This window comes from Hypomesus transpacificus, chromosome 20 (genome assembly GCF_021917145.1).
Source record: "Hypomesus transpacificus isolate Combined female chromosome 20, fHypTra1, whole genome shotgun sequence".
NCBI classification, from domain to species: Eukaryota; Metazoa; Chordata; class Actinopteri; order Osmeriformes; family Osmeridae; genus Hypomesus; species Hypomesus transpacificus.
This window is the reverse complement of record NC_061079.1, coordinates 4,138,707-4,163,016: the sequence shown is the minus strand read 5'-3', so window position 1 is coordinate 4,163,016 and position 24,310 is coordinate 4,138,707. Positions and strand designations below refer to the sequence as shown.

The following is a 24,310-nucleotide window of genomic DNA, read 5'->3' as shown; positions in this document are numbered from 1 at the left end:
ATGGATCAATCAAATCGGATTGTATTTCACCATTTTTTCTCTCAAGACATTTCACAGAGGGCTTCACATAGGCCTATACAAATGTTCCAGAACCAACTTAAGACCTTCAAGACAGTCCTCGTGTATTCCACCCACCTGCAATAGGTTTTCGGCGGTACTGGCTGAAGATGGGTTTACGAATGATGGTCAGTAAAGTGTCTAAGTAAGAAGACCCAAAATGACACTGTCATTTCATCTAAATGGTATGTTTTAAGATAAAGCACTTGAAGTACTGTGATAAGTCCTGTGTGGAGTAATAATGGCTAATGTCATGTCACATTTACATTTAGTCATTTAGTACACGCTCTTATCCAGAGCGATTTACAGTAAGTACAGGGAGGCAAGTAGGGTAAAGTGCCTTGCCCAAGGGCACAACGTCATTTTACATGGCCGGGAATCAAACCGGCAACCTTCTGATCGGTAGCCCGATTCCCTAACCGCTCAGCCATCTGACCCCCATGTCACAATGTTAAGATACATAATACACAATATACATGAAAACACAATCTAAGCAGTAGGCAATTTAAGTCCTTTGAAGGTCTATAAACCTTGTATGTTCATCGGTTAACAACCAGACAGAATGGTAGTTACAAGTAGAGATTTATTTTTGAGAAAAATAAATGCTTATTGGTATTATTATCACTAGCTTACTATACATCTTCAAATAGTTTGTACCTGGCTTTTATGGTAGGATATATGTTTACCATTCACCCACTAGATGGAGTCATGTATCCAGATTACTTAATAGCTTGTTACTGACTATGATCCAATACACGCCATAAAATAAATGCTTCGTAAGAAATCTCACCGGAGCATCAGGACGCCGGTTGGAAAGTTATACAGTAGTGACGTCTATGGACTCTGTTTCCCTAGAGCAACATTCACCATGGTTTAAATCAAAGGTAGAATGAAATATGAAATGAGTTCAGCCAGGAGTGTATTCATTTAGGTCGTTTACCCAGTAGGCTACCAGTAGATCTTACGCTTTTTAAGACGCTGTTCTGTGTTAGGAATCCTTGACTGACGGTGACAGTTGTAGTGAATGATTCCAAGTACTCAACAGCAAGGAATGACACTAAGCATAAACGTGATCATTTAGGACGGCTGTCATTGAAACCACCAACTATTTGACACATTTCCTGACCTGAATTTTATTTTAGGATTTTTAATAATAATAATTGATTATAAAATGTTGCTGATCTTACTAAATTGATCATTTGTGGCTAGTCTATCTTGATTTCATTTGTATTTTTTTCTTAGCCCTAAACGGTAAATTGACATCCTCTTCCTGTAAATGAATGTTTGCTTCCCGTGCGTTTAGCCTATGGTAGTTAGCTGAAGCTAGCTAGCTAGGTGGCTAAAAGTGTAACCCGCAGTGGTAAGGAAAAACCAGAGATTCTACAAGGGGCTGAATACGGAAGGGACGAAGAACATTATGGTCAGCGACGATTTAGATAAGGAACTCGTTAGTCATACACACAATAATGTAGCTCTACCTGCCAATTCGTTTCAAATGAATTACTACTAGTAACCAGGCGACCGTAAGTTTTCTGTTAAGATCGTAACGTTGGTTAGTCTAGCTCTAGTAAATAATCAAGTTAGCTAAGCTAATTTGTTAGCTGGCTAAAGTAAGACCAAATCTGTCAACCTGTTTAGCTGTGCATATGATTACTATTTTGTTGTGTGTGGCATAGCTCATCTTGCAAACATATCCATATCCAACTGGATAGTTTATTGAAGTTATATAAGCTTAGCTAGCATTGTAATTGCGTTTTTACATAGCTAGCTAGGAAGCTAATATTTGTTAGCTAACTAACGTTCTAGCTAGCTAGCCATAGATCCAAGCAGGATCAACTGGGATCTTACAAATAAGGTGTGATTCATGCCATTTTCCTATATCACGTTAGTTAGCTTGCAAACACTGTCACTACGGCTAGATTTATTGTGACACACAATATTATTATTGACATGCCAGAGGAGCTAGCTAGCTATAGCTGCTAACAAGTGTTTAAGCAAATTCGTAAGCTAGATAGGTAGTTAGCTTGGTAGTTAGCAAGCTTATGTAGTGATAACCAGGTGACATAAGTAAGACCATGGCTTGGTGGCGTGCATATTTTGACTAGTATAGGTTATAGTATTCTGGTTAACTTAAGTCCCTTAAACACATGCAGCATCGATTGCTGATTGTTGGCTTGTCTAAAGCAGCAAACGTTAGCATGTGTAATGCTAAAGGTGATACCCAGTGTATTTGAGTCTGTGACGATGCTAATGCTTAAATAAGAGCTTTTTATTACTGTATTAGTTCCAATATTCAGAGGTGAAGCTAGATTTAATATCTCGATATAATATGTAGCACCGTACATTTACGTAACTTATCCTTTATTACGGGAACTGTCATCTGTCACATATTAGCCCACAGTGATGATATCCGCCTGGGTCGATCCCATACATAGACGTCTTATTCATACGACGTATAAGGTTTATAAAAAATATTTCATGAAAGGCATTAGAATCATTTAGGGTTTCATTGATCTGCTCTGACAGGCATAAGGAATTATTCACAATGAACTGAAGTGTGACTTTAATATCTGGAGATTTGTGAAGGAACCAAACAAAGCGGTTGTGATCTCTCTTCCAGATGAATGTTGTTGTTTAGTCATTGGGTCACCAGTGTGCCAAAAAAGTCACTCTTCAAAGGTCAAAACCAGGATTCGATTTGGGCAGGAACTACAGAGACGAGCATCACCGCAACCTGCCTCTAGAACATGCAAGGAATCCTGTGTGATCAAGACCACAAGCTACCAGAGGAAGGCCTTTCTATACAAGCCAAAAAAAACTTGAATTGGCAAAGTAACTCGTCCCCTTCGATGGATGTGCCATTGTAGACGCAACTGGACAGTTTGGAGTGAAAAGCCTTAGAGGAGGCATTGCAACCCTGGCTTGACATATCTGAGGGGGAAGATGGGTTCCCAGGCTCTTCAGATTTTGCGGCAGGGGGTGTGGGCTTCCCTGACTGGAGGCTGGTACGTGGACCCCCATCAGAGTACGTTTTCCAACTGCTTTCACCTGTACTTGTGGATATTCCTCCTGGCCTTCCCCTTCTTGCTGTACATGGTGAGTATTCACAAATGTAAAAACATCTTACCTTTTTTGGGGTGGGGAGGGGGTGGGTGGGTAACAGGGGAGGGGGTGGGGAATAGGGGAGGGGGTGGGTGGGGAACAGGAAGAAATACTGTTCCCCTTCTCTTTATTGAGCTCTTACCTAACTCTAACCTAGCTGACGTAGTCGGTTTTCCGTTTGTGACATGTGTTGGGTGTGCTTGGGAGTCCCTGTGAACGCCTACTTTAAACAACAACGACCGTGGTGCTGATCGTTATCGGTCCGCATTCTTTTAATGGCAACAAAGATGACGGCCTAAGTCATGCTAAGTTCACCTCTCTCTGGGCTTGTTCTGTAAACTTCACCTCGTCCTAACACGCGCTCGTCTCTCTCCTCCTCCGGGGTTCCCTCCCACCCCTTTTCCCCTTCCTCGCCGCGCCCCCTCCCCTCAGGCGCTCCCCCCCAGCCTGATGGTGGCGGGGGTGTACTGCGCGGCCGTAGCGGCGTTCTTCACGGCCGTCAAGACGGTGAACTTCCGCCTCCACGCCATGTTCGACCTAGGGGAGATTGTGGAGAAGAGGCAGGCCTCGCTCACGGCCGACCCCCCCAGGGCGGAGGACGGGGACGACGGGTCCGCGGCCCACGACGGGAACCAGCACAGGTACGGGCGCTGTGGGGGGGGGGGGCGTCCTCGGGGACAAACATCGCATTGGCACGGCGTGACACGGTCACCCTTCACGTGGATTCTTATCGAGTCTTAAGGCCCCGGGGCGTGGAGCGTGGCGACTAATATTTCTGGGTCTATTCCACCCCCTCACCCACCATCCCCCCCTCCCCTCACCCCCACCCACCCCCCGCAGGGACAGTTCCGTCGGAGTGGAGATGACTGTGTTCCGGAAGGTCAACTCCACGCCTCCAGTCCGCTGCAGTTCCCAGCACTCTCTGTTTGGTCTGAACCAAGTGTCGGTGAGTGCATCCCTGTACCCCAACTGCGGCGGGTGGGTGTTCTGCCACGGGGAAACCCGCGCGTGCCGCCCGCTTTCGCTCAGAGCGAGGCAGTGGCGCGTGGTACCCCCGGTAGCCCTCGCTCAGTCCATCCACCTGCAGCTCAACTGACATCCAGCCGATCTGTTTTTGTACTTGTGAAAGGAATGCTTCCCCCCCCCCCCCTCTAAATCTGTATTTGTCATTTAGGAGTTTTTACCCCAGCTTGATGACACAGGAGGCACTAAGGGTACAGTAACCTTCTTTCCTATACTAGTCTCTCCTTTCCCCTCTCGCTCTCTCTCTCTCGCTCTGTCTCTGTCGCTCTCTCGCTCTGTCTCTCTCTGTCTCTCTTTCTGTCTCTGTCTGTCTCTTGCGCTGTAGTTAACGCACACTCGACTTGACCCCAGGTCTGTAGGTGCCGCTTGAATCCGATCCCCTGGGGATTTCATTCCCGATGTCTTCGCTTTTTGCTGTTGTCAGTCCACAGTGGTGGGGGGAAACGACTCATTTCCAGTCTGCTTTCCTCCTCAGACATCAAGGAGCTGATGAGGGAGCAGGGCAGCAACAACCTGATCGTGACGTCTGCTCACCGCGACATCTTTCGCCACAACTCGCAGGACGCCCTCCGTAAGCCTGGAAGCCGCCGTGGTTCTCGGAATGCTTTGAGTTTGCCCTGGTTTTGGGTGTTCGCTCACTTTCTACCCTCTCTCTCTGTCTGCCTCTGTCTCTCTCCCTCTCCTTCCAGGGGCTGCCAGCGTGGTCCAGTCCTGCATGGCGGCGGCTCTCGTCGGCGACTTTACCGGTTTCATGGGGGTGTCTGGGGGTTACGGAGGCCTGCCGGGGGAGTCCCCATCCATCCCCCCCTCTCCCTCCAGCCAGGAGGACGGCGGAGACAAAGAGCACTTCCAGGAGATGGCGGGGGCGCTAGAACAGTTGTCCCAGCCCAGGCCCCAGGAAGAGGAGGAGGAGGACGTGGGGAGGAGGAGGCCCTACTCGCCCCTCGGCCCCTCCGGCGAGTCGGAGAGCCTGGGGGATGCCCCCCTCAGCCCGTTGATCAAGAGCAGCCTGAGCCAGGAGCTGAGCGAGAACCTGCTGGGCCTGGGCCTGGACCCGGGGGCCTTCGCCCGCGGCACGGCCCACCCCGGCAGCCGCAGCGGGGTGGCCATGGCGGCCGGCTCCACCGACAGCTGCTTCAGCGGCGGCGGGGGCACCGCCACCGACCGCGAGACCCTCAGCACGGTCAGCAGCTACCGCAGCGAGAAGACCGACTCCACCCAGCTGGAGAGCCCCTCCCTGAGCCTGCCCCACCCGGCCACCGTCCGTCCCCCGGCCGCCGCCACCGCCCCCCCCCGAGCCCGGCCGAGGTACCGCGCCGCAGGACGGCAGCGACACGGACAATCTCTCCGACAGCGTGTTGCTGCGCTCGCCCTCCAAAGAGCCGGCGGCCGGGCTGGACCGGACGCTGGTGGAGGGGGACGACCTGCCCCCCGGCGCAGCCGACCCCTGCCCCCCTCGCTCTTCCTCCCTCCGCCGGGACTCTTCCCCCTCCAGCAGCGGCCACTCGGAGGCTTTCGACCTGGAGCGGAGGGCGCCCCTGCCCCCTCCGCGCCAGGCCAGCTCTGCGGCGGCGCCCGCCGGGCTGGGCCTCGGCCTGGTGAGCTCGGAGCCCGCTCTCCCCGTGTCCTCCTCGCCGTTCCTGCTCTCGGAGCCGCCGGCCTCGCTGCAGAGCCAGGCCCAGCAGGTGGTCCGACCCAAAGACCTCAAGCTGCTGCGGCCCGGCGGAAGCGCCGGCCACAGGCCCGGTCGCAGGAAAGCCCCGCGCAAACGGGGCGGCGCCGCCAGCGGCAGCTTCGACTGCGGCTCGTACCGGCGCCACCACAGCCGCGGGCAGCACCGCGACTACATCCCCGTGCGGAGCCGGCTCGGCGCCAAGGCCTACAGCGAGAGCCTGTTCGAGGACTCGAGCGACGACGACGACGGCAGCGACGGCAGCGACATGAGCGCCGGCTCCAGCCTGGGCTCGCAGTGCCGCTACAGTTCGGACGACTCCAGCTCGTCCACCTCCTGCTACTCCCCGGACCTCGCCAGCCCCGGCGTGGCGCCGGCGGAACCCTCCGCCGCCCGGCCGCCGTCGCCCGGAGACGCGGCGGAGCTCGAGGCGACGGGGCCCTCGCACGCCCGCGGCGCCCAGCGCTCGGCTAGCACGGCTAGCGCCAAGACCCACGCCAGGGTCCTCAGCATGGACGGGGCCGGCGGGGGCCACTCCAACGCGGCGGGGGCCCCCTCGCAGGCCTCCTCGCAGCCGCCACCGCCCTCCTTGTCCTCCACCCCGGCCCCGCGCGCCCTCACCGTCTCCAAGTCGGACCTGGAGGCGAGGGGCGTGCACGGCGATGGCTTCCCGGGATCGCACCTCCACCGGCTGGAGTCCCTGGGGGGTTCCTGGGCCGGGAACCAGGCAGGGTGGAGAGCCGGGGAGCTGGCGGAGGAGGGAGCTGTGGGCGGAGGTGAGACGTTAGAACGCATCTTATTCTCTCTCATTATTTCTTTATTTGACATTGGGAAATGCGTAATTTGTAAACGTTGCGCGACTTAGTGTAAAGGTTGTGATGCCTGTTTTGACTCTGCCTCCCCCCCCCCCAGCTCTGGCCCCCGAGGAGGGAGGCAAGAGGGACTCTGTGAGCAGCGTGAAGAGGACCCAGGCCATCCGCAGGCGCCACAACGCCGGCAGCAACCCCACCCCGCCCCCGTCCACCATGGGCTCCCCACCCAGGTGTGCCGCCACTTCATCCACATTACACAGCCCCTAAAGACAGACCCCCCCAAAAATCCTCATCACTTATTATTATTATTATGCAGCACTGTCATCTGCTGTGTGTGACTTGTATGCTTCCAAAACCCCCACCTAAGTGATCTTGTTTTGTTTGTGTGCTTCCTTTTGCTGTCATCGTCGCTGTGTCGTTCCCCCCCACTCCGCGCAGCCTGCAGGACCTCCAGCGGGTCCGCACCTCGTCCCACACGCGGGCGCGCACCCTGCCCTCCGCCCTGCACTTCGCCTCCTCCCTGCTCCTGCGGGGCGGCGTGCACGAGGCGTCCACCTTCGACGACACGTCCGAGGGGGCCGTGCACTATTTTTTCGACGAGAGTGGTGAGTTGGGGGTGGGCCGGGGGAGGGGGGGGGGGGGTGGGGGAGTAGCAAGTTTCTAATCTCGGTGGAGAAATCCTTGTTGAGGAGCTGCCAGCTTGACGTGGGAGGGAGGCGGGGGGAATGGAGGCTCAATTGTTCGTAGGCTTTACCGAAGGGGTTGGGAGTTTGCAAGTCGCTGCACTTTTGTACTTTCTATAGCATTGCAAATAATTCTGTCCTGCTGAAACCCTGTCGCACATGAACTCGGTTCATCAAGGTTGTTGTTGCTGTGTCACAGGAGTGAAGAGGTCGTACACGTTTGGCCCTGCAGGAGGGGGCTACGAGGACCCAGTGCAGTGAGTAGCGAGCGCCATTATGTTTAGCCATTAGAGATTAATGTTGTGTAATTTTAACTTGTTTAACTACATGCTCTTATGGTTTCTTCCCTTTAGCACTATTTTTTGGTTGTTCACAATATGTACTTCTTGTTTTTGACTACCCGCAATGCTGTGGGGCTATCTTGTTGTTATTATCAGTGACCTATGCACTTTGTGAAGCTCTCTCTTGGAAGTCGCTTTGGATAAAAGCGTCTGCTAAATGAATAAATGTAAATGTAAATTATCGTCATCCTCCCTTCCGACCAGTTAAAGAACTTTGAACACACAGAAGAAAAAAAAGAAGAAAAAAACATTCATGCACACCATGGTGTGCTGGGCTGGATCCTGGCTTGACGGATGACTGAGGCCTCCTGGCACATTTAGTGACGGACGTCTCCCCCCCACCCCCCTTGTGCCCCCGTACCCCCCCTCCCTCCCCCTACCCCCCCTAGGGAGCGAGAGAGGCAGTCGCAGTCGTCCAGCTTCACTTCCACAGAGGTGCCAGAGGGGGCGCCGGTGCTGTCCATGCTGCAGCCCAGGCCGGTGGTCCTGCAGGGGATGCAGGTGCGCAGGGTGCCCCTGGAGATGCCGGAGGTGAGCCCTCAGCCCGTTTCCCCACCAGGCGCTCGTCACGTCTCCGTCTTGTGTTCCAGTTCACCTTTTATTTTTTAAATAAAGTTTTCTTACTTTTTTTCTTCTGTTTTTGTGCCATATTTCTTACCTTTTATAAGTACCTTATTTCTTATGCAATCTCACCGATTTGCGAATCTCCCCGTTCTTTTCACCGTCCCGCTCCCGACGCCACGTTTTCTAGTTCGACCTGGACCACGAGTCCCTCCACGAGTCCCAGGAGAACACCCTGATGATCGAGGAGAAGGCCAAGCCCAGGCAGTACTACCGCTTCTGGGTGCTCCCGGGCCGCTGGCTCCGGGTGCGCTACGACCGCCTAGCCCTGCTAGCTCTGCTTGACCGGTGAGGAACGCCCTCGTGGCCCCCGCGGGCTAAGCGGTTTGGGAATCGGGCTGGTAATCTGAAGGTTGCCAGATCGATTCCCGGCCGTGCCAAATGACATTGTGTCCTTGGGCAAGGTACTTCACCCTACTTGGAGCCTCAGGGGGGAATGTCCCTGTACTTACTGTAAGTCGCTCTGGATAAGTGTCTCTGGATAGCTCTGCTAAATGTAAATACGCCAGCGCTCTTGTTTTAGCTCTGTAACATAGACACGCACAGAGGGGGACAAACAGATGTCACAGAGACCTACTTGAGCTCTGTAGTGATATATTGTATAGATTAGTCGTGTTTTTCGGTGTAGGAATCTGTGTGTGTGGGGGGCATGGGGTTGACGCTGTGTGTTTGGGGTGCCGTGCAGGAACCGCGCCGTGGGGGAGAACGTGTTGGCGGTGCTGCTGGCCAGCCTGGTGGCCTTCCTGGGCTTCCTGCTCCTGCTGCAGGGCTTCTTCAGGGACATCTGGGTCTTCCAGTTCTGCCTCGTCATCGCTAGCTGCCAGTACTCCCTCCTCAAGGTAACCCCAGAGGCCCCGAATGTGACACTGGATCTTTTCAGTCATACGTCTGGGCTTGATGTGCCAGGCAAACATTACCTGTAAACTGTCTAGATACAGTACCTGTATTTAGCTAGACAACGTCAGAACCCAAACCTACATGTTCTATACCTACCTACCTGTATATAGCCACGGTATCTATACTAAGCTTACCCATACATGCCAACAGTATCAACCCATGATTTACATTCCCAATTCATCGGAATGGAAATCAGGGACGTTTGCCAAATATGTCATGTTGTTTTCTGAGTCTTCAAGCTCACAAAGTGTCTCTCTCTCTCTCCCCCCCTGACAGAGTGTTCAACCCGATGCAGCCTCCCCGATGCATGTGAGTGTCTGCTGTCTGGTTCCCCCCCCCAAATCAATTCTGAAAATGAAAATAGTCGTTTTGGAACGTTCTGCGTCCCAAAATCACGTTTACACTCTCCTGCTTGTTTCTTTCTCTTGTTTGCTCCTGTCGTCCATGTCTTGTCCATCTGCCTCTCTCTCTCTCTCTTTTGCTCTTTCTCTCTCTGTCACTCTTGCTCTCTCTGTCACTCTCTCTGTCTCTCTCTCCTCTCTCTGTCTGTCTCTCTCTCTCTTTTGCTCTTTCTCTCTCTGTCACTCTTGCTCTCTCTCCTCTCTCTGTCTCTCTCTCTCTGTCTCTCGCTCTCTCTCTTTCTCGCTCTCTCTCTCGGTCTACCTGCACGTCTGTCTGTGTCGTGTCGTTGTCCTCCTCCCCCCAGGGCCATAACTGGATCATCGTGTACAGCCGCCCCGTCTACTTCTGCCTGTGCTGCTCTCTCATCTGGCTGCTGGACCTGGTGGGGCAGTCGAGCGCCCTCTTGCCCTTCTCCCTCTACGGCATCACTTTCTTCTCCCCACACTTCCTGCTCTGCGCCAGGGACGTGCTCATAGGTCCGTGAGCCAGAGGGGTTCTGTTTCTCTTGGAACCCAGACAGTTTTATTTCCTCATTTAATTTCTTAGTATCCCCCCCCCCCCCCCCCCCCCCCCCCCCCGATACTTTACAATCCGAGATTTGCTCAGGGGGAAGGAAACAATGTTTTCCTCTTTTTTGGTTTAGTTCATATCTTTTTATTTTTATATAAATGTTTTTATTTTAGAGACTGGGGACTTTCGCTTCCAGCGTCGTCATCGCTAGACACCGTTTTCCACCCTCTTAATGAAGCCGATGAAAAGCACAGACGCATAATGAGCGCACCAACAGACCTATGTACCCAAGCAGAAAGCCACGTGTCCGCTAAATTGTTTGTTGTTTTTTTGTGACTTTCTCTTTCTTTTCCCTCCACAGTGTTTGCCTTATGTTTCCCCGTGATCTTCCTGTTCGGCCTGCTACCTCAGGTCAACACGTTCGTCATGTGCCTTCTGGAGCAAGTGGACATGCACGTGTTCGGGGGAACGGGTGAGCGCCGAGCTGACGCCACGCCGACACCGACGCGCCGGCCTTGTCGTTCAGGTCGAGTGCTGACGTCTGTGTGTGTGTGTGTGTGTGTGTCTCTCTCTCTCTCCACAGCCACCACCAGCCCCCTGTCATCCCTGTACAGCCTCATCCGCAGTGTCCTGGTGTCGGCGCTGCTTTATGGATTTTGCCTGGGTGCTATCAACGTAAGTGGCCGGAACGACAAGGTCTCTTGTGATTTAGAATCTATAGACTTCAAAATATATGAGTTTGTGATGTTGTTGTTCAATTTGTGTATTTTATTACAAAATGTCTATATATTTGTATTTTATTTATTTCTTCCTTTTCATTGTTCTTTTTCGTGTGCCCTTGGTTTGACCGTGTGCGCAGGCCCCCTGGGTGGACCCTCACGTGCCAGTCCTGTTCTCTGTGTTCTGCGGCCTGCTCCTGGCTCTCTCCTACCACCTGAGCCGCCAGAGCAGCGACCCCACCATCCTCTGGTCAGTGAACGCCTTGCAGCGCCCCTCAGTCAAACGCACCGGGCATCGTATTGCAACCGTTTCGATCTCTCCCGTGTTCTCTCTCTCTGACCGGGCTGTGTGGGGCGTTGTCTCTCTGGGTCGGCAGGTCTCTCATTCGCTCCCGGTTCTTCCCCGAGCTCGACAGTCGCCCCCCCGAGGAACCACCGCTGGAGATCAAGGACCCCCTGCCGGAGAAGCTACGCAACTCTGTGGTGAGAGGGCCGCACGACACTCACATGATAGAGAGAGAGAGAGAGAGAGGGAGGATGTATATATATATATATATATATCTTTTTCTCTTCTTTTTAAACTCTTCCCCACCTCGTTCCCTGTGTTTCCGCCGCCTGCAGAAGGAGACTCTCCACTCAGACCTGGTGGTGTGTCCTCTCATGGCCGTCATCACCTTCGCCATCAGTGCCAGCACCGTCTTCATCGCCCTGCAGGTCTGTCACCAACGCCACCTCAGACTCTGGCATTCTCTGGCGGCCCCTCCCTTCTCACCTTTAGCTCTGTCTCTCTACCCCCCCTCCCCCCCTCCTTTAGCCGGCCCTCAGCTTCGTCCTGTATGTGGTGGCCGGCGCGGTGGGCTTCCTCACCCACTACGTGTTGCCCCAGCTCCGCAAGCAGCTGCCCTGGTTCTGCCTGGCCCACCCCCTGCTGCGCTCCAGGGAGTACAGCCAGTTCGAGGTCCGCGGTGAGTCCACCGCCACCCCACCCTCCATCTCCTCTTCAGCAAGCCGACACGCCACGTCTGCAGTCGGTGTCGACACACACACACACACTGCTGGAACAGAAGCACCCCCTGGATTAGGAACCAGAGGGTCGGCGATAGGAGAACAGCAAAACGGAACAACGAGGCTTATTGAAAATGAGATTTCAAAAGTGATCGACACTCGTCAAACGCGGGCAGGGTACACTTCATCCACAAACGTCTCTAAAGTCGTGTCGTCGTCCCGTCCCCCCGCCCCCCTCGCTCCACAGACGCGGCCCAGCTCATGTGGTTCGAGAAGCTGTACGCCTGGCTGCAGTGCGTGGAGAAGTACTTCATCTACCCCGCCGTGGTGCTCAACTCCCTCACCACCGAGGCCCGCGGCGTCAGCCAGAACCACAAGGAGCTGGATCTCTAGTGAGCGGCCGTCCACACACAGGGCCGGACTGGCTCTCTGTTTGTGTCTCTGCCTGTGTCTCTTTGTGTCTGTCTGTCGCTGTGTATGTGTGTGTCTGTCTATCTCCTTCTCTCTGTCTGTATCTCTCTGTCTGTCTATATGTGTCTGTATCTCTATTTCTATCTCTCTTTTTCCATTTCTCTAGTTTTCCTATCTCTCTATTTCAAAATCTCTCTCTCTCAACAAAGAGCCCTCCAAAGCGTTTCAGGTTGTCATCGCGTCTGTCTCTCTCTCTCTCCCCTCCTCTCTCTCTCTCTCCCCCCCTCTCTCTCTCTCTCTCCCTCCCTCCCCAGTGGCCGGGCTCTCTTCATCTCCCTGGCCGGCATGAAGCTGCTGCGCTCGTCCTTCTGCGCCCCGTCGCTGCAGTACGTCACGCTGTGCTTCACCGCCCTCTTCTTCCACTTCGACTACCCCCACTTCTCCGAGACCTTCCTCCTGGACTTCTACTTCATGTCCATCCTCTTCAGCAAGGTCAGAAGTCCTGTCGGGGGGGAGGGGAGGGGGATTAGTGGTAGTGATGTTTACTCGTCTCTCGTCTCTCCTCCCTTCTACTCTTTCCTCTCCTCTCTCCTCCCCTCTCTCCTCTCCTCTCTTTGTCACACCTCTCTCCTCTCCTTCCCCCTCTCCTCCCTTCTCTCATCTCCTCTCGTCTCACCTCTCTCCTCCCTTCTCTCTTCGTCTCTCCTCTCTTCGTCTCTCCTCCTCTCCTCTCTTCGTCTCACCTCTCCTCCCTTCTCTCTTCGTCTCACCTCTCTTCTCTCCTCTCTTCGTCTCTCCTCTCCTCCCTTCTCTCCTCCCTTCTCTCTTCGTCTCACCTCTCTCCTCTCCTCCCTTGTCTCTTCGTCTCTCCTCCCTTCTGTCTTCGTCTCACCTCTCTCCTCTCCTTCTCTCCTCCCCTCCCCTCACACAGTGCTTAGTTGACACGCTGTAATAACATTGTCAGAGTAGATAACACGTAGTGGGGACAGACAACTTGAAGGTCATGTAGCCAGAAGAGACATTAAGAACAGTGCATTTTTTTTATCATGGAAACTTTGTGGCTGACACATAGCAAAACATTCGCTGGACAAACATAAATCATGCCAGCGATTCGACTGTTGTTGAAATTCCCGGAATACCAACACAAGGGACTGTGATGTGATCCTAAGGCTGGAAAAGAACGAGATGTTGTTTGTCTTGGGCTGATGTGTGTGTGTGTTTGCAGCTGTGGGACCTCCTCTACAAGCTGCGTTTCGTCCTCACCTACATCGCTCCCTGGCAAATCACCTGGGGCTCCGCCTTCCATGCCTTCGCCCAGCCCTTCGCCGTGCCTCGTATCCTTCCGCTGCCCCGCTCTGCCGCCGTGGCGAGCTCTTCACGGCGCGATCGGTGGAAAACTTGACAAACATTTCCGCTTCGACGTGTCATTTATTTACCTTGTAATCGAAATGATATTGAATGCCCCAATCATTTTGTTAGCCTTACAGTACAGTGGTGGAGGTAGAATTTTTTTCCGGAACTGTTGTTTCGCTTTATCGACCAAGTTCAGTGAAGTATGATCGCAGTTCGATCCCAATCGACCAATCAGGCGAGTTTGACCAATCCCAGTGTATACGCGACGGACGGTATTCGCTCGCCCGTGTTGGCCTATAGCTCCTTAACCCCAGGGTGTCCTCCAGACTCCGCCATGCTGTTCCTCCAGGCGGTGTTCTCCGCCCTCTTCTCCACCCCTCTCAACCCCGTCCTGGGCAGCGCCGTGTTCGTCACCTCCTACACCCGCCCCGTCAAGTTCTGGGAGCGAGATTACAAGTGAGTATCTTTGGGCCAGTGCTTTTCCCAACCCCCCTGGTCCTCCTCGTGGCCCCCCCCCCCCCCCCACCCGATGTTTCCCGTGTTAGATGTTTCCCCTGCTCCCAACACACCTGATTCTAGTGAACGAGTCGCAACGAAGCTCTGTAGAAGCCTGGTAACGACCCTTTCCTTGGAATCGGGTGCTAGGGGGTTCAACTGTACGGTCGCCTGTCCTCGAGTCCGTTCCGTTAAGCGAGAAAAGTTGTGTTACGGTGTTGGACGGTTCGTAAAATGACCAGTGGAGTGTGTGTCCCTCCAGCACCAAACGGGTGGACCACTCCAACACCAGACTTGCAACCCAGTTGGACCGCAACCCAGGTGAGGGAGAGTGTGTTACGGCGTCAGCCTGTCTGAACTCTGGTGGTCGTTCTGGCGACGGCGTCTCCGGGTGCTCTCAAACGGTTCTCGTTCTCACTCCCTCTCTCCCCCTCCTTCCCTTTATACTCTCTTTTCCCCTTCTCCCCCCCTCCCATGACCCCACCTTCCCCCCCCTCTCTGCTCCTCACCTCCCCCCTTTCCTCTCCTGCCTCCTTTTCTCGGGGGGGGCAGGCGCCGACGACAACAACCTGAACTCCATCTTCTACGAGCACCTGACGCGCTCGCTGCAGCACAGCCTGTGCGGCGACCTGCTGCTGGGCCGCTGGGGGAACTACGCGGCCGGGGACTGCTTCATCCTGGCCTCCGACTACCTCAACGCCCTGGTGCACGTCATCGAGATCGGCAACGGCCTGGTCACCTTCCAGCTCCGCGGCCTGGAGTTCAGGGGTGAGGGAGGGGATGGAGGGGATTTAGGGGATGGAAGGGGATGGGAGGGGAGGGAGGGATGGGAGGGAGGGAGGTTGAGAATGTTCTGGAAAAGAAAAAAGTAAGAAAGACAAAGACAAAGCTGTAATTTAGCTGAGAAGTTTCCTTTCGTTCAACGTCGGGTGGTGTCCACTCACCGTCTCCCTCTTTCATCCTGTGTGTGTGTACGTGTTTGTGTGTGTGTGCGACCGATCGCCCGCCGCAGGCACCTACTGCCAGCAGCGGGAGGTGGAGGCCATCACGGAGGGCGTGGAGGAGGACGAGGGCTGCTGCTGCTGCGAGCCGGGACACCTGCCCCACGTGCTGTCCTTCAACGCCGCCTTCGGCCAGCGCTGGCTGGCCTGGGAGGTGGCCGCCACCAAGTACATCCTGGAGGGCTACAGCATCAGCGACAACAACGCCGCCTCCATGCTGCAGGTGTTCGACCTGCGCAAGATCCTCATCACCTACTACGTCAAGGTGAGGGGGGGGACACGGAGAGGGGGGGGGGGGGGGGGGGGGGGGGGGCAGCCTCGGAACTTTCCGGAGCTAGACGGCCGGGCACGGTTTTTTCCCCTGTTGAAATCGGTGTGTCGGCCGTCCGTGCGGATAGTCGCCGTTGAAAGCTGTTATCTGATTGGCGGATGTGGTTCTTGTCGTCAAAGCTGTTTTCTGATAGGTGGATGTGGTTCTTGTCGTCGAAGCTGTTATCTGATTGGCGGATGTGGTTCTTGTCGTTGAAGCTGTTTTCCGATAGGTGGATGTGGTTCTTGTCGTTGAAGCCGTTTTCTGATAGGTGGATGTGGTTCTTGTTGTTGAAGCTGTCATTTGTATATAGATGTATTATTTAAGGCCTTATCTGCTAGATATATACTCATTTTTGAAGTGATCTGCTAGATATATACTGTTATTGTTGAAGTGATCTGCTAGATATATACTGTTATCGTTGAAGTGATCTGCTAAATATATACTGTTATCGTCGAAGTGCTCTGCTAGATGTATACTGTTATCGTCGAAGCTGTTATCCATGGTAATGGGAAGCAACGGCGAACGATCCCCCCAGACTCCCGTAGCGATTTGGTTGACAACACCGTTGTGCTCATTCCCCCCCCCCCCCCCCCCCCCTCCAGAGCATCATCTACTACGTGAGCCGCTCGGCCAAGCTGGAGGAGTGGCTGGCCAACGAGGCCGTGCAGGAGGCCCTGAGGCCGTGCCTGGGCCCGGCCTACGTGGACAGCGACCCCACCTTCAACCTGAACATCGACGAGGACTACGACCACCGCGCCTCGGGCATCACCCCCGCCGCCTTCTGCATGGTCTACCTGGACTGGATCCAGTACTGCAACAGCCGGAGGCAGACGGTGGGTTTGGAGGGGTTCGTGGACGGGGTGTGGCGGCGGATTTCCTTCGGTTCTCTCTCTGTCCTCTCCTGTTCTCTCTCTCCTGTTCTCTCCTGTTCTCTCTCCTCTCCTCTCCTGTTCTCTCTCCTCTCCTATTCTCTCTCTCCTCTCCTATTCTCTCTCCTCTCCTGTTAACTCACTCTCCTCTCCTGTTCTCTCTCTCTCCTATCCTGTCCTCCCTTCTCCTCTCCTTTTTCTCCTCTCTCCCTTCTCCTTTCTCTCCTCCTATCTCTTCTCCCCCTCTCCCCTCTGCTTTGTCACTGTTGTAGCTATTTCATCTTTAACAAAATCAGCTACAGTTCCTTCACTTTATCCAATGGGATTATACTCCCCCCCCCACACACACCCACACCCAAACAATCCCAAAGCAGAATCCGTCTGATAGCCCTAAACCTTTCCCCACGGTGTCCTGTGTGGTGCTGCAGCCGGTGGACAGTGAGAGGGACTCCCCTCTGGTCACCCTGTGTTTCGGCCTCTGTATCCTGGGAAGGAGGGCCCTGGGCACGGCCTCGCACAGCATGTCTGCCAGGTGACTGTCCTGCACACACACACACACACTCGCTTACACACACACATTCACTCTCTCACACAGAGACATTTTCTCTCTCACACACACACACACACACACACACACCTCCACTGTTGTGGGTAAGTGTTGTGTAGATCGTCATAACGTGTGTGTGTATTGCCCCCAGCCTGGAGCCCTTCCTGTACGGCCTCCACGCCCTCTTTAAGGGGGACTTCCGCATCACCTGCCCCAGGGACGAGTGGGTGTTTGCGGACATGGAGCTCCTGAACAGGGTGGTGGCCCCCGGCGTGCGGATGTCTCTGAAACTCCACCAGGTAGGATCCCTGGGAACCGGGGAAACCACCCTTCTGACAGAACATATCGTTTAGAACCTCTCGATGCACGACTGTGCCCAGACTCCGGCCCGCCTCCCTCTCCCTCCTCCCCCCCCCCCGGTCGTCTCTGGAGGAAGGGAGCCCCTCGCTGAATCTCTCCTCCTTTCGGACGGGTTTCTCCCGAGTTGTCCTGGGAGCTTTCCATGTGTCTTCCTTGAGGGTTTCGGCTGGTTTGGGTGCGGTTCTGTGGCCGTATGTGAAGCCTCTGTGACGTTGCTTGCGAAAAAGGCTCTACAGATCCAATTAGATTCGATTTTTTTTCATCTTTTTATATTTGTATATTTTTTTGCCTTTATTGTTTTCAGTGTTATCACTATTCTGGCCTCGGCGTACACTGGACGCGGCAAATTTCTCGACAACAGTGGGATTGACACAATGCCTCCCTCCTCTATCCCCCACCCACCCCCTCCCGCTCTCCCCCCTCCCCAGGACCACTTCACGTCCCCGGACGAGTACGAGGACCCAGCGGTGCTGTTCGACGCCATCACGGCCAACGAGGAGAAGATGCTGATCTCGCACGAGGGCGACCCGGTGTGGCGCAGCGCCATCCTGGCCAACATGCCCTCGCTGCTGGCCCTGCGCCATGTCATGGACGACGGCAGCGACGAGTACAAGATCATCATGCTCAACAAGAGGTTCCTGAGCTTCAGGGTCATCAAGGTGAGGGGCTGCCCGCTTCTTGTTCCGGTACGTTCTAGAACTGGGGGGGGGGGGGGGGGGGGGGGGGGGGGGTCTCAGGCCCTGTTCCTGGAGAGCTTTACCCGCCTGTCGGTTTTTGCTCCAATCACGCTGATTCAACAGTGCTTGACCTGATCGACCGGCTGATGGTCATGATCAGGTGTGCTCGATTAGTGTTGGAGCCCAAACCTACATGAAGGTAGCTTTCCACGAACGGGGTTGGATGTCTCTATTCCAGCTGTTTCCATGCTTTTGAATCGGGTGCGTCGGGAGCAGGGAAACATCTAGAAAATGTTTCCCAACCCTGGTCCTCAGGGCCCCACTGCCCCTGCACGTTTGAGATGTTTTCCTATTCCACCACACCTGGTGTGTTCAGGTGGGATTGAGCCAGACCACCCTTCATTAAGAGCCAGGGTTTCCCGCCGAAAATGTGTTAGTTAAAGGAGACATGAAAGGCTGTTTTTGGATGCTTTTATATAGGCCTTAGTGGTCCCCTAATACTGTATCTGAAGTATCTTTCCCGAAATTCAGCCATGGTGCAGAATTATAGCCACTACGAGTAGTCCCACAATGAGCTTTCCTCAGAACGCGCTGTTTTGGTGTCTGTAGCTTTAAATACTAATGAGGAGGAGAGGGGCGGCAACATGCGCTAATGCTTACAACGGATGTATCGCAATAGCTCGTAGCCCCCGTTGCTGTAAGATGCCTCAAAGAGGTGCACACTCATAAATAATTTCAATGAGATGATCTGGGCGGGCAAAGCAGAGAGAGGGGAGGTAACCTTCCCCCTATCTACGTCACTAGGGGGAGATTTTCAAACAGAGCAATTGAGCCTTCATTTTGTCAAAGGCGGAGAAGAACATGCAGGGCTTGGTTTACACTTATCGAAAATTCTAGCCACTGGGGGACCAAAGGCAGGCTAGGGGAACTCATATTAATGTTAAAAAACCTCATAAAATGAAGTTTTCATGTCATGTCTCCTTTAAGACGGTAGGGGGCGGGATTTGCCGTCGGGACTGGAATTTGTTTCATTTTGGGACGACACAGTCAAGGCGGTTGCCAGTTCGATTCCCGGCCGTGCCAAATGACGTCGTGTCCTTGGGCAAGGCCATTCACCCTACTTGCCTCAGGGGGGGGGGAATGTCTCTGTACTTACTGTAAGTCGCTCTGGATAAGAGCGTCTTCTAAACGTAAGGCGGCAGGCTCGTGTTGCTCAGGCGGCCGCCCTAGCTGCAAAGCGCTGCGGGAAACCTGCTCCGTGACAACATCAACATTCTGACCGCACGCGCACACGCCTCCCCCCCTCCAGGTGAACAGGGAGTGCGTCCGCGGCCTGTGGGCGGGGCAGCAGCAGGAGCTGGTCTTCCTGCGCAACCGCAACCCCGAGCGCGGCAGCATCCAGAACGCCAAGCAGGCCCTGCGGAACATGATCAACTCGTCGTGCGACCAGCCCATCGGCTACCCCATCTACGTGTCGCCGCTGACCACGTCGTACGCCGGCGGGCACGCCCAGCTGCGCTCGGTGTGGGGGGGGCCCGTCAGCCCCCACACCATCTACGCCTGGCTCCTCAGCAGCTGGGACAGGTCAGAGGACCGCACGCTCACAGATACACACACACACACACACGAGCGCACACCCGTACCAAATGTGTGGAGCCAGCAGTGTCGCATGCAGGTAGACACACACACCAGGCGATATCAGAATGCGTCGAGCCAGCTATACCACACACTGAGGCGCTCTGAAACACACACACACGCACTCTAACGTCCCGTGTCCCGTCCTCCAGGCTGCAGAAGGGCTGCGGCGCCGGCTGCAACAGCGGCGGGAACATCGAGGACTCGGACTGCGGCGGGGGCTCGGCCTCCATCTCCAACAACCCGGCCGGGCACACCACCACCCAGAGCACCCCGGCTTCGGGCCTCCCCCAGCCCCACCTCGCCACCCTCCAGCCCGCCATGGGTAAGGCTGGGGTTTTGTGTCGCCGTCGTCCCCCAGATCGCCTCTCACCACCCTGGGACGGTCGCTATATCCTCCTCCTCCCCCACCTATTGGCACCGCTTGTAAACAGGGCTAAGTTGGGTTGATGTTCTCCTCGTATGGGATGTTGATGAAACATGTTTCTTAAAGAGGTGTGTGTGTGTGTGGTTCGTAGGTACCGACAACCCTGCTGGCCCCACGCCGACCTGGCCCCATCATCCTCACCCCCTCCCCCTGGCCCTGCTCAGCCAATCCGAGGGCCGCGCCGAGGGAGCCCTGGCCGCCTCCCTCCACCGCACCTCGTCCATCCAGGGCCTGCTGGGCCAGCACCTCTCCAGCTCGCAGCTGTCCTTCAGCAGCTCCATGGTGCTGCCCCCCCTGCCGGCGCCCGAGCGCTTCTTCTGCCCCGGGGGCCGGCAGGAGGGCGCCGGAGCCCACCACCACCATCACCACCACGGCGGGGCCAGGGCCGGGCTGGGCCTGGTCTACGACAGCCCCTACGGGAAGTGGAGCCTCTCGGGCAGGAAGGGCTTCAACGGGCCGCCGCCGCCCGGCGATTCGGACGCGGGGGCGGGTCCGACCGCGAGGACACAGGTGAACGTCCGCGCCGGTCCGTCTGTGATAGGCTGTGGCAGTAGTCACAGCCAGGGGGAGCCACCTGATGAGTCGCTAGTCGCCATTCCGGATAAAAATGGTCAGCGTAGCTTCGACAGATGGTTTCCAAGACGGGAGTTATGAAGTGTCGCAGACTGAAATGTGTCTCAAGTATTTTATCTACATCAACTAAACACATTTTTTAAAGTCATGTAATTCTAGATGATTATCATTTAGAGGTGAGAGTAGCCATTGTATTTATAGTATGTACGTTTGAACCCGTCCGCAAACATTGCAGGATGGTTCATGAGTGCAGCAGGATTTGAACCAATCATGCAAGTCAAGTGGCAAAACTGCAGTTTAGTCTTCTGACAGAGACTCCCACAGACGTTAGAGATGGAGTTCTTCTACTGTGCAAGTAGCAGATGGTAGATGCCGCTCTTAATCTCTGCTCTGCTTTTCAGCCCCCGACCCCGGGCCCCCCCCCTCCCGAGGCCGGCCCCAGCCAGGACCCCCTGGGGGTCACCCAGTCGAAGGAAACCACCCCTCAGTCTCCAGGCGACCCCCTGACCCCCAGAGAGGAGTCGACGGAGCTGCCCCTGTTGGAGCACCTTGGCTAGGTCTGTTGTCCATAGCACACCGTCACGTTCTAGGAATGGGGGGTCCAAAGGTTTGGACTGGAACTGTTCTAGCCTGCAGGGGTTGTTTTTTTTTGGGGGGGGGGGGGTCTGTTCCCCTCCACCTCCTTCCGTGTTGCAAAATCTCACAAGAATATCATGTTTTTTTTTTGTTTTTTTTCTTAAGCCTTTTTCAGTAGCGGCCGGACGTGGTGACGGCTGTTTCCTCGACGGCCCCTCTTCCTGTTTAGAGGAGGAAGGGGACGGCTCCATTTAGGGCACGCGGCAGAACCAAGTCATACCAAACAGCAGCCGGGGCGCTGGGACTTTTTCAGAGGGGGAAAAAAAGTGCACTTTCTAAGAGAGACTTTTTTGAGGAAGACCTTTTCGGGCCATGACCGTGTTGACCCAACCCTCCTACGCACACACAAACACACACACTCTCACACCGCAAAAACAAATAGTGCAATTAAGGGATTCCTGGGGGGGGGGGGGATGTTGGAATCCAAAAAGGTGAGCTCTGTCTCGTTTCCCCGCCACGTTGCTCCGCAGAGACAGTGGCATGCATTAAAAAGGGAATGGTTTCTATGTGCACTGGCGAAAGAGGGCTTCCTTTCGGACACAATAAGCCTTTTCTCAGCAAACCCCTCCCTCCAACCCACCCCCACCCTCCTCCCGTTTAAACCTACCGCATTCGTCAGTCATCCACCGGACGTGAAATATCCGACTCGTACTCCCTTCAGTTAGTCCCGCCCTCCCCAGTGTGCCCCCCCCTCCCCCACACATTCCAAAAAAACGCCCGGTCACACCCCGAGGTCATCGACAGGCTCCCGGTGCCGCTATCCGTTTGGTCAGCCGTCCCGTGAGGGGAACCTCCTTTCAGGAACCCTCCCTGCCTGCACCCATGTTTTTATTTATTCGTATTTTTGGGGGACTCACAGGACACAACCTTAATGGGCGGGGTGGGGTCGTTTCTACTAAAGACTCTTTTTTTTTTTTTTTTTTTGTGCCAGGGGGTGTATGGAATGTTTTTGTTATTTTTTACTTTTACTTGAAGCACCGCTACTGGCCGAGTTTCCTCCGAGCGGCCGACCTATCAATCCTGATCCAGCTCTCCACTTTCCAGCGGGAGGGACCCCGACGGCACTCTGTGAGAGTGCGATTGGGTGACTCTCGCGCACACCAAGTCCCGCCCCCAGCCAACCATACTACTGCTACGGCACCTCCTGCTACTACTAATATACCTACAACTACTGTTTGTGCTACACGGTCCTCCAGCGTTTTAGCTGGAGACAGAGTTAAATAAAAACTGAAAAACAAAGACGTCATATTTATTTGATTTACTTCCAAAAAATTGTTTGGGACAAAGAGGGTTTCATCTCTTGAGACATTCTGACGTTGACTGGGTGGAGATATGGGACGCATGATTGAGCTTGTTATAAACCTTCAGCCCCGACTGCATTGGCCCCTCCCCACCCATGTTTGGTTTTTCACGAAAGGCTTCTCTCCCTTTTGTAGTGTAAAAATAACTGGAAGTCCCTTTAAAACAGCCTTGTGTATGGGGTGACTGAAAACACTGATGTTGATGGGTGGAGATCCGCTCTCTGGGGCAACATATCACACGACGAGGCGATCGTGCACCCTTTTTTTCCTGCCGCAAATCGAACTGTGGACTGTTTCCCCCCCCCCCCCCCCCCATCTTTTGTTCCTGGTTCAGTTCTTGTAAGGAGTAGAAATGCGCTCTTATCAACAGTCCAACTATCTGGAATCACCTTGTGCCATACAAGTACCCTGTCCCAGAAGATGGCCATGGCTTTCACCGCAACCGATGTCACCGTCCTGTCTGGACTGGAGCTGGGAACTCGAACCTCGCCGAATGAACAGCCGCAGAGTGTCGCACGGAGACTGGAACACAACCATAAATAGACCCAGAGTCGTCGCCTGAATGCCCCTCGTCGGCCTACGTCGTGGGGAAACGTCATTTCCCTTCACGCATAGCTCCACAGCGGCCAGAGTTCCGACGCTAGTATCCATGTTTGACACGATCCACAAGCTTTGTTGATGCGGACGCCTGGCCTGTGTGTGTGTGTGTGGCTGTGATCTCAGTGCTAAAGAGCCGATGCTCCGGGAGACCTCCTCCTGACTAGCCTAGGCATCACCAGGGCAAGGCGTCGGGACGTTCCCTTAGCGGCCTGGATGCAAGTCATGTCGACTGCATGCAGCAATAGGAAGTGGCTTACGGGGTTGTTTGTTCATCCGTTTTCTGCTGTTGGGCATACAGCTATCAATTTCTTTTTTAATTCTTTAATGGGCGGGGTTTATCAATCATTGACACATTTTGAAGATGCTTGAATAAGATTAGGCGAATTAATTCACTGTTTTTCGGTGTCGTACCATTTAGTCAGTGGCAGTACCAATTCCTTGAGAACGAGCTGGCAGACTACTGGCACCTTTCCGAGGTCTCAAACCCCTGGAATTCAGTTTGCGAGACTCTCGGTTTTGGAATTCTCTTAGTGGGGGCAGAGCAATGCTGCACGTGCTGCCAGTATTTTCCACCCATACGTATCCCTAGGCCTCAGGGGGAAAAAACAGGGCCATGCTGAACAGGGTCTCTTTCGCTGGTTAGGGTTTCCTTTTCCATTCTCACTGTTTATATCCAAAGCATCCAAGGGACTTCTCACTGAGAGGAAGGACAGCACAAGTTACTGGACATAACCTGGGTGTCAATCATACAAAGGGATTCCAAAATCTCAGCCATTTATGTACAGCATGTTTTGTATATAAATATATATATATATATATATCTCAAATTATATATATAAATCTATTTTATTATAATTGGATTTCTGGTTCTTTTTGATGGAAGACACTGCTGTGGCTTGGCAGAGGTTTTCTCTTGTTTACCCTCCAGTCAGAAGAGATTGTTCACTCGAGGGTAAAGGCACTCTTCAGTCAGTCATGCAGTTTGGGAAGAATCCAGTAATAATTCTTTTTGCACAAATGTATTATAGTAACACCATCCCATGTATTTTTTATTGTCATCATTTGAGTGGATGGGGGGGGGGGTTATTTAAGAACTGTAAGTTGATATTCAAAGTTCTGTACAGTTTTTTTTTAATGTAATTTTTCCCCTATTTAAATAAATGCTTTTTGTGTCATTGTTTGCAAAGTACGTGATGTGTTATTGATTTTTATTAAACCTTCTCTCGTCTTCATTTCTGTCATTTCGTGGACCTTTAAAAATAGTATCA

The 24,310-nt window shown here is 53.9% G+C and overlaps 1 protein-coding gene across 1 annotated transcript; it reads left to right on the top strand.

Annotated features, from left to right (window-relative positions):
* Positions 1 to 1,397: 1,397 nt before the first annotated feature.
* Positions 1,398 to 24,222, top strand: LOC124482719 (pecanex-like protein 3). The gene is given in 38 exon segments (XM_047043199.1): positions 1,398 to 1,580; positions 2,678 to 3,153; positions 3,592 to 3,800; positions 4,000 to 4,105; positions 4,334 to 4,373; positions 4,658 to 4,753; positions 4,872 to 5,469; positions 5,471 to 6,630; positions 6,767 to 6,896; positions 7,105 to 7,271; positions 7,549 to 7,606; positions 8,080 to 8,221; positions 8,442 to 8,599; positions 8,997 to 9,150; positions 9,485 to 9,517; positions 9,915 to 10,086; positions 10,482 to 10,592; positions 10,704 to 10,795; positions 10,980 to 11,089; positions 11,217 to 11,322; positions 11,461 to 11,553; positions 11,654 to 11,804; positions 12,092 to 12,236; positions 12,570 to 12,747; positions 13,481 to 13,589; positions 13,935 to 14,064; positions 14,366 to 14,424; positions 14,656 to 14,871; positions 15,116 to 15,369; positions 16,020 to 16,250; positions 16,715 to 16,818; positions 16,985 to 17,132; positions 17,622 to 17,852; positions 19,180 to 19,454; positions 19,658 to 19,830; positions 20,024 to 20,442; positions 20,907 to 21,062; positions 21,247 to 24,222. Coding segments are annotated over 36 exon segments (6,867 nt in total). The 5' UTR covers positions 1,398 to 1,580; positions 2,678 to 3,000; the 3' UTR covers positions 21,247 to 24,222.
* Positions 24,223 to 24,310: the final 88 nt, after the last annotated feature.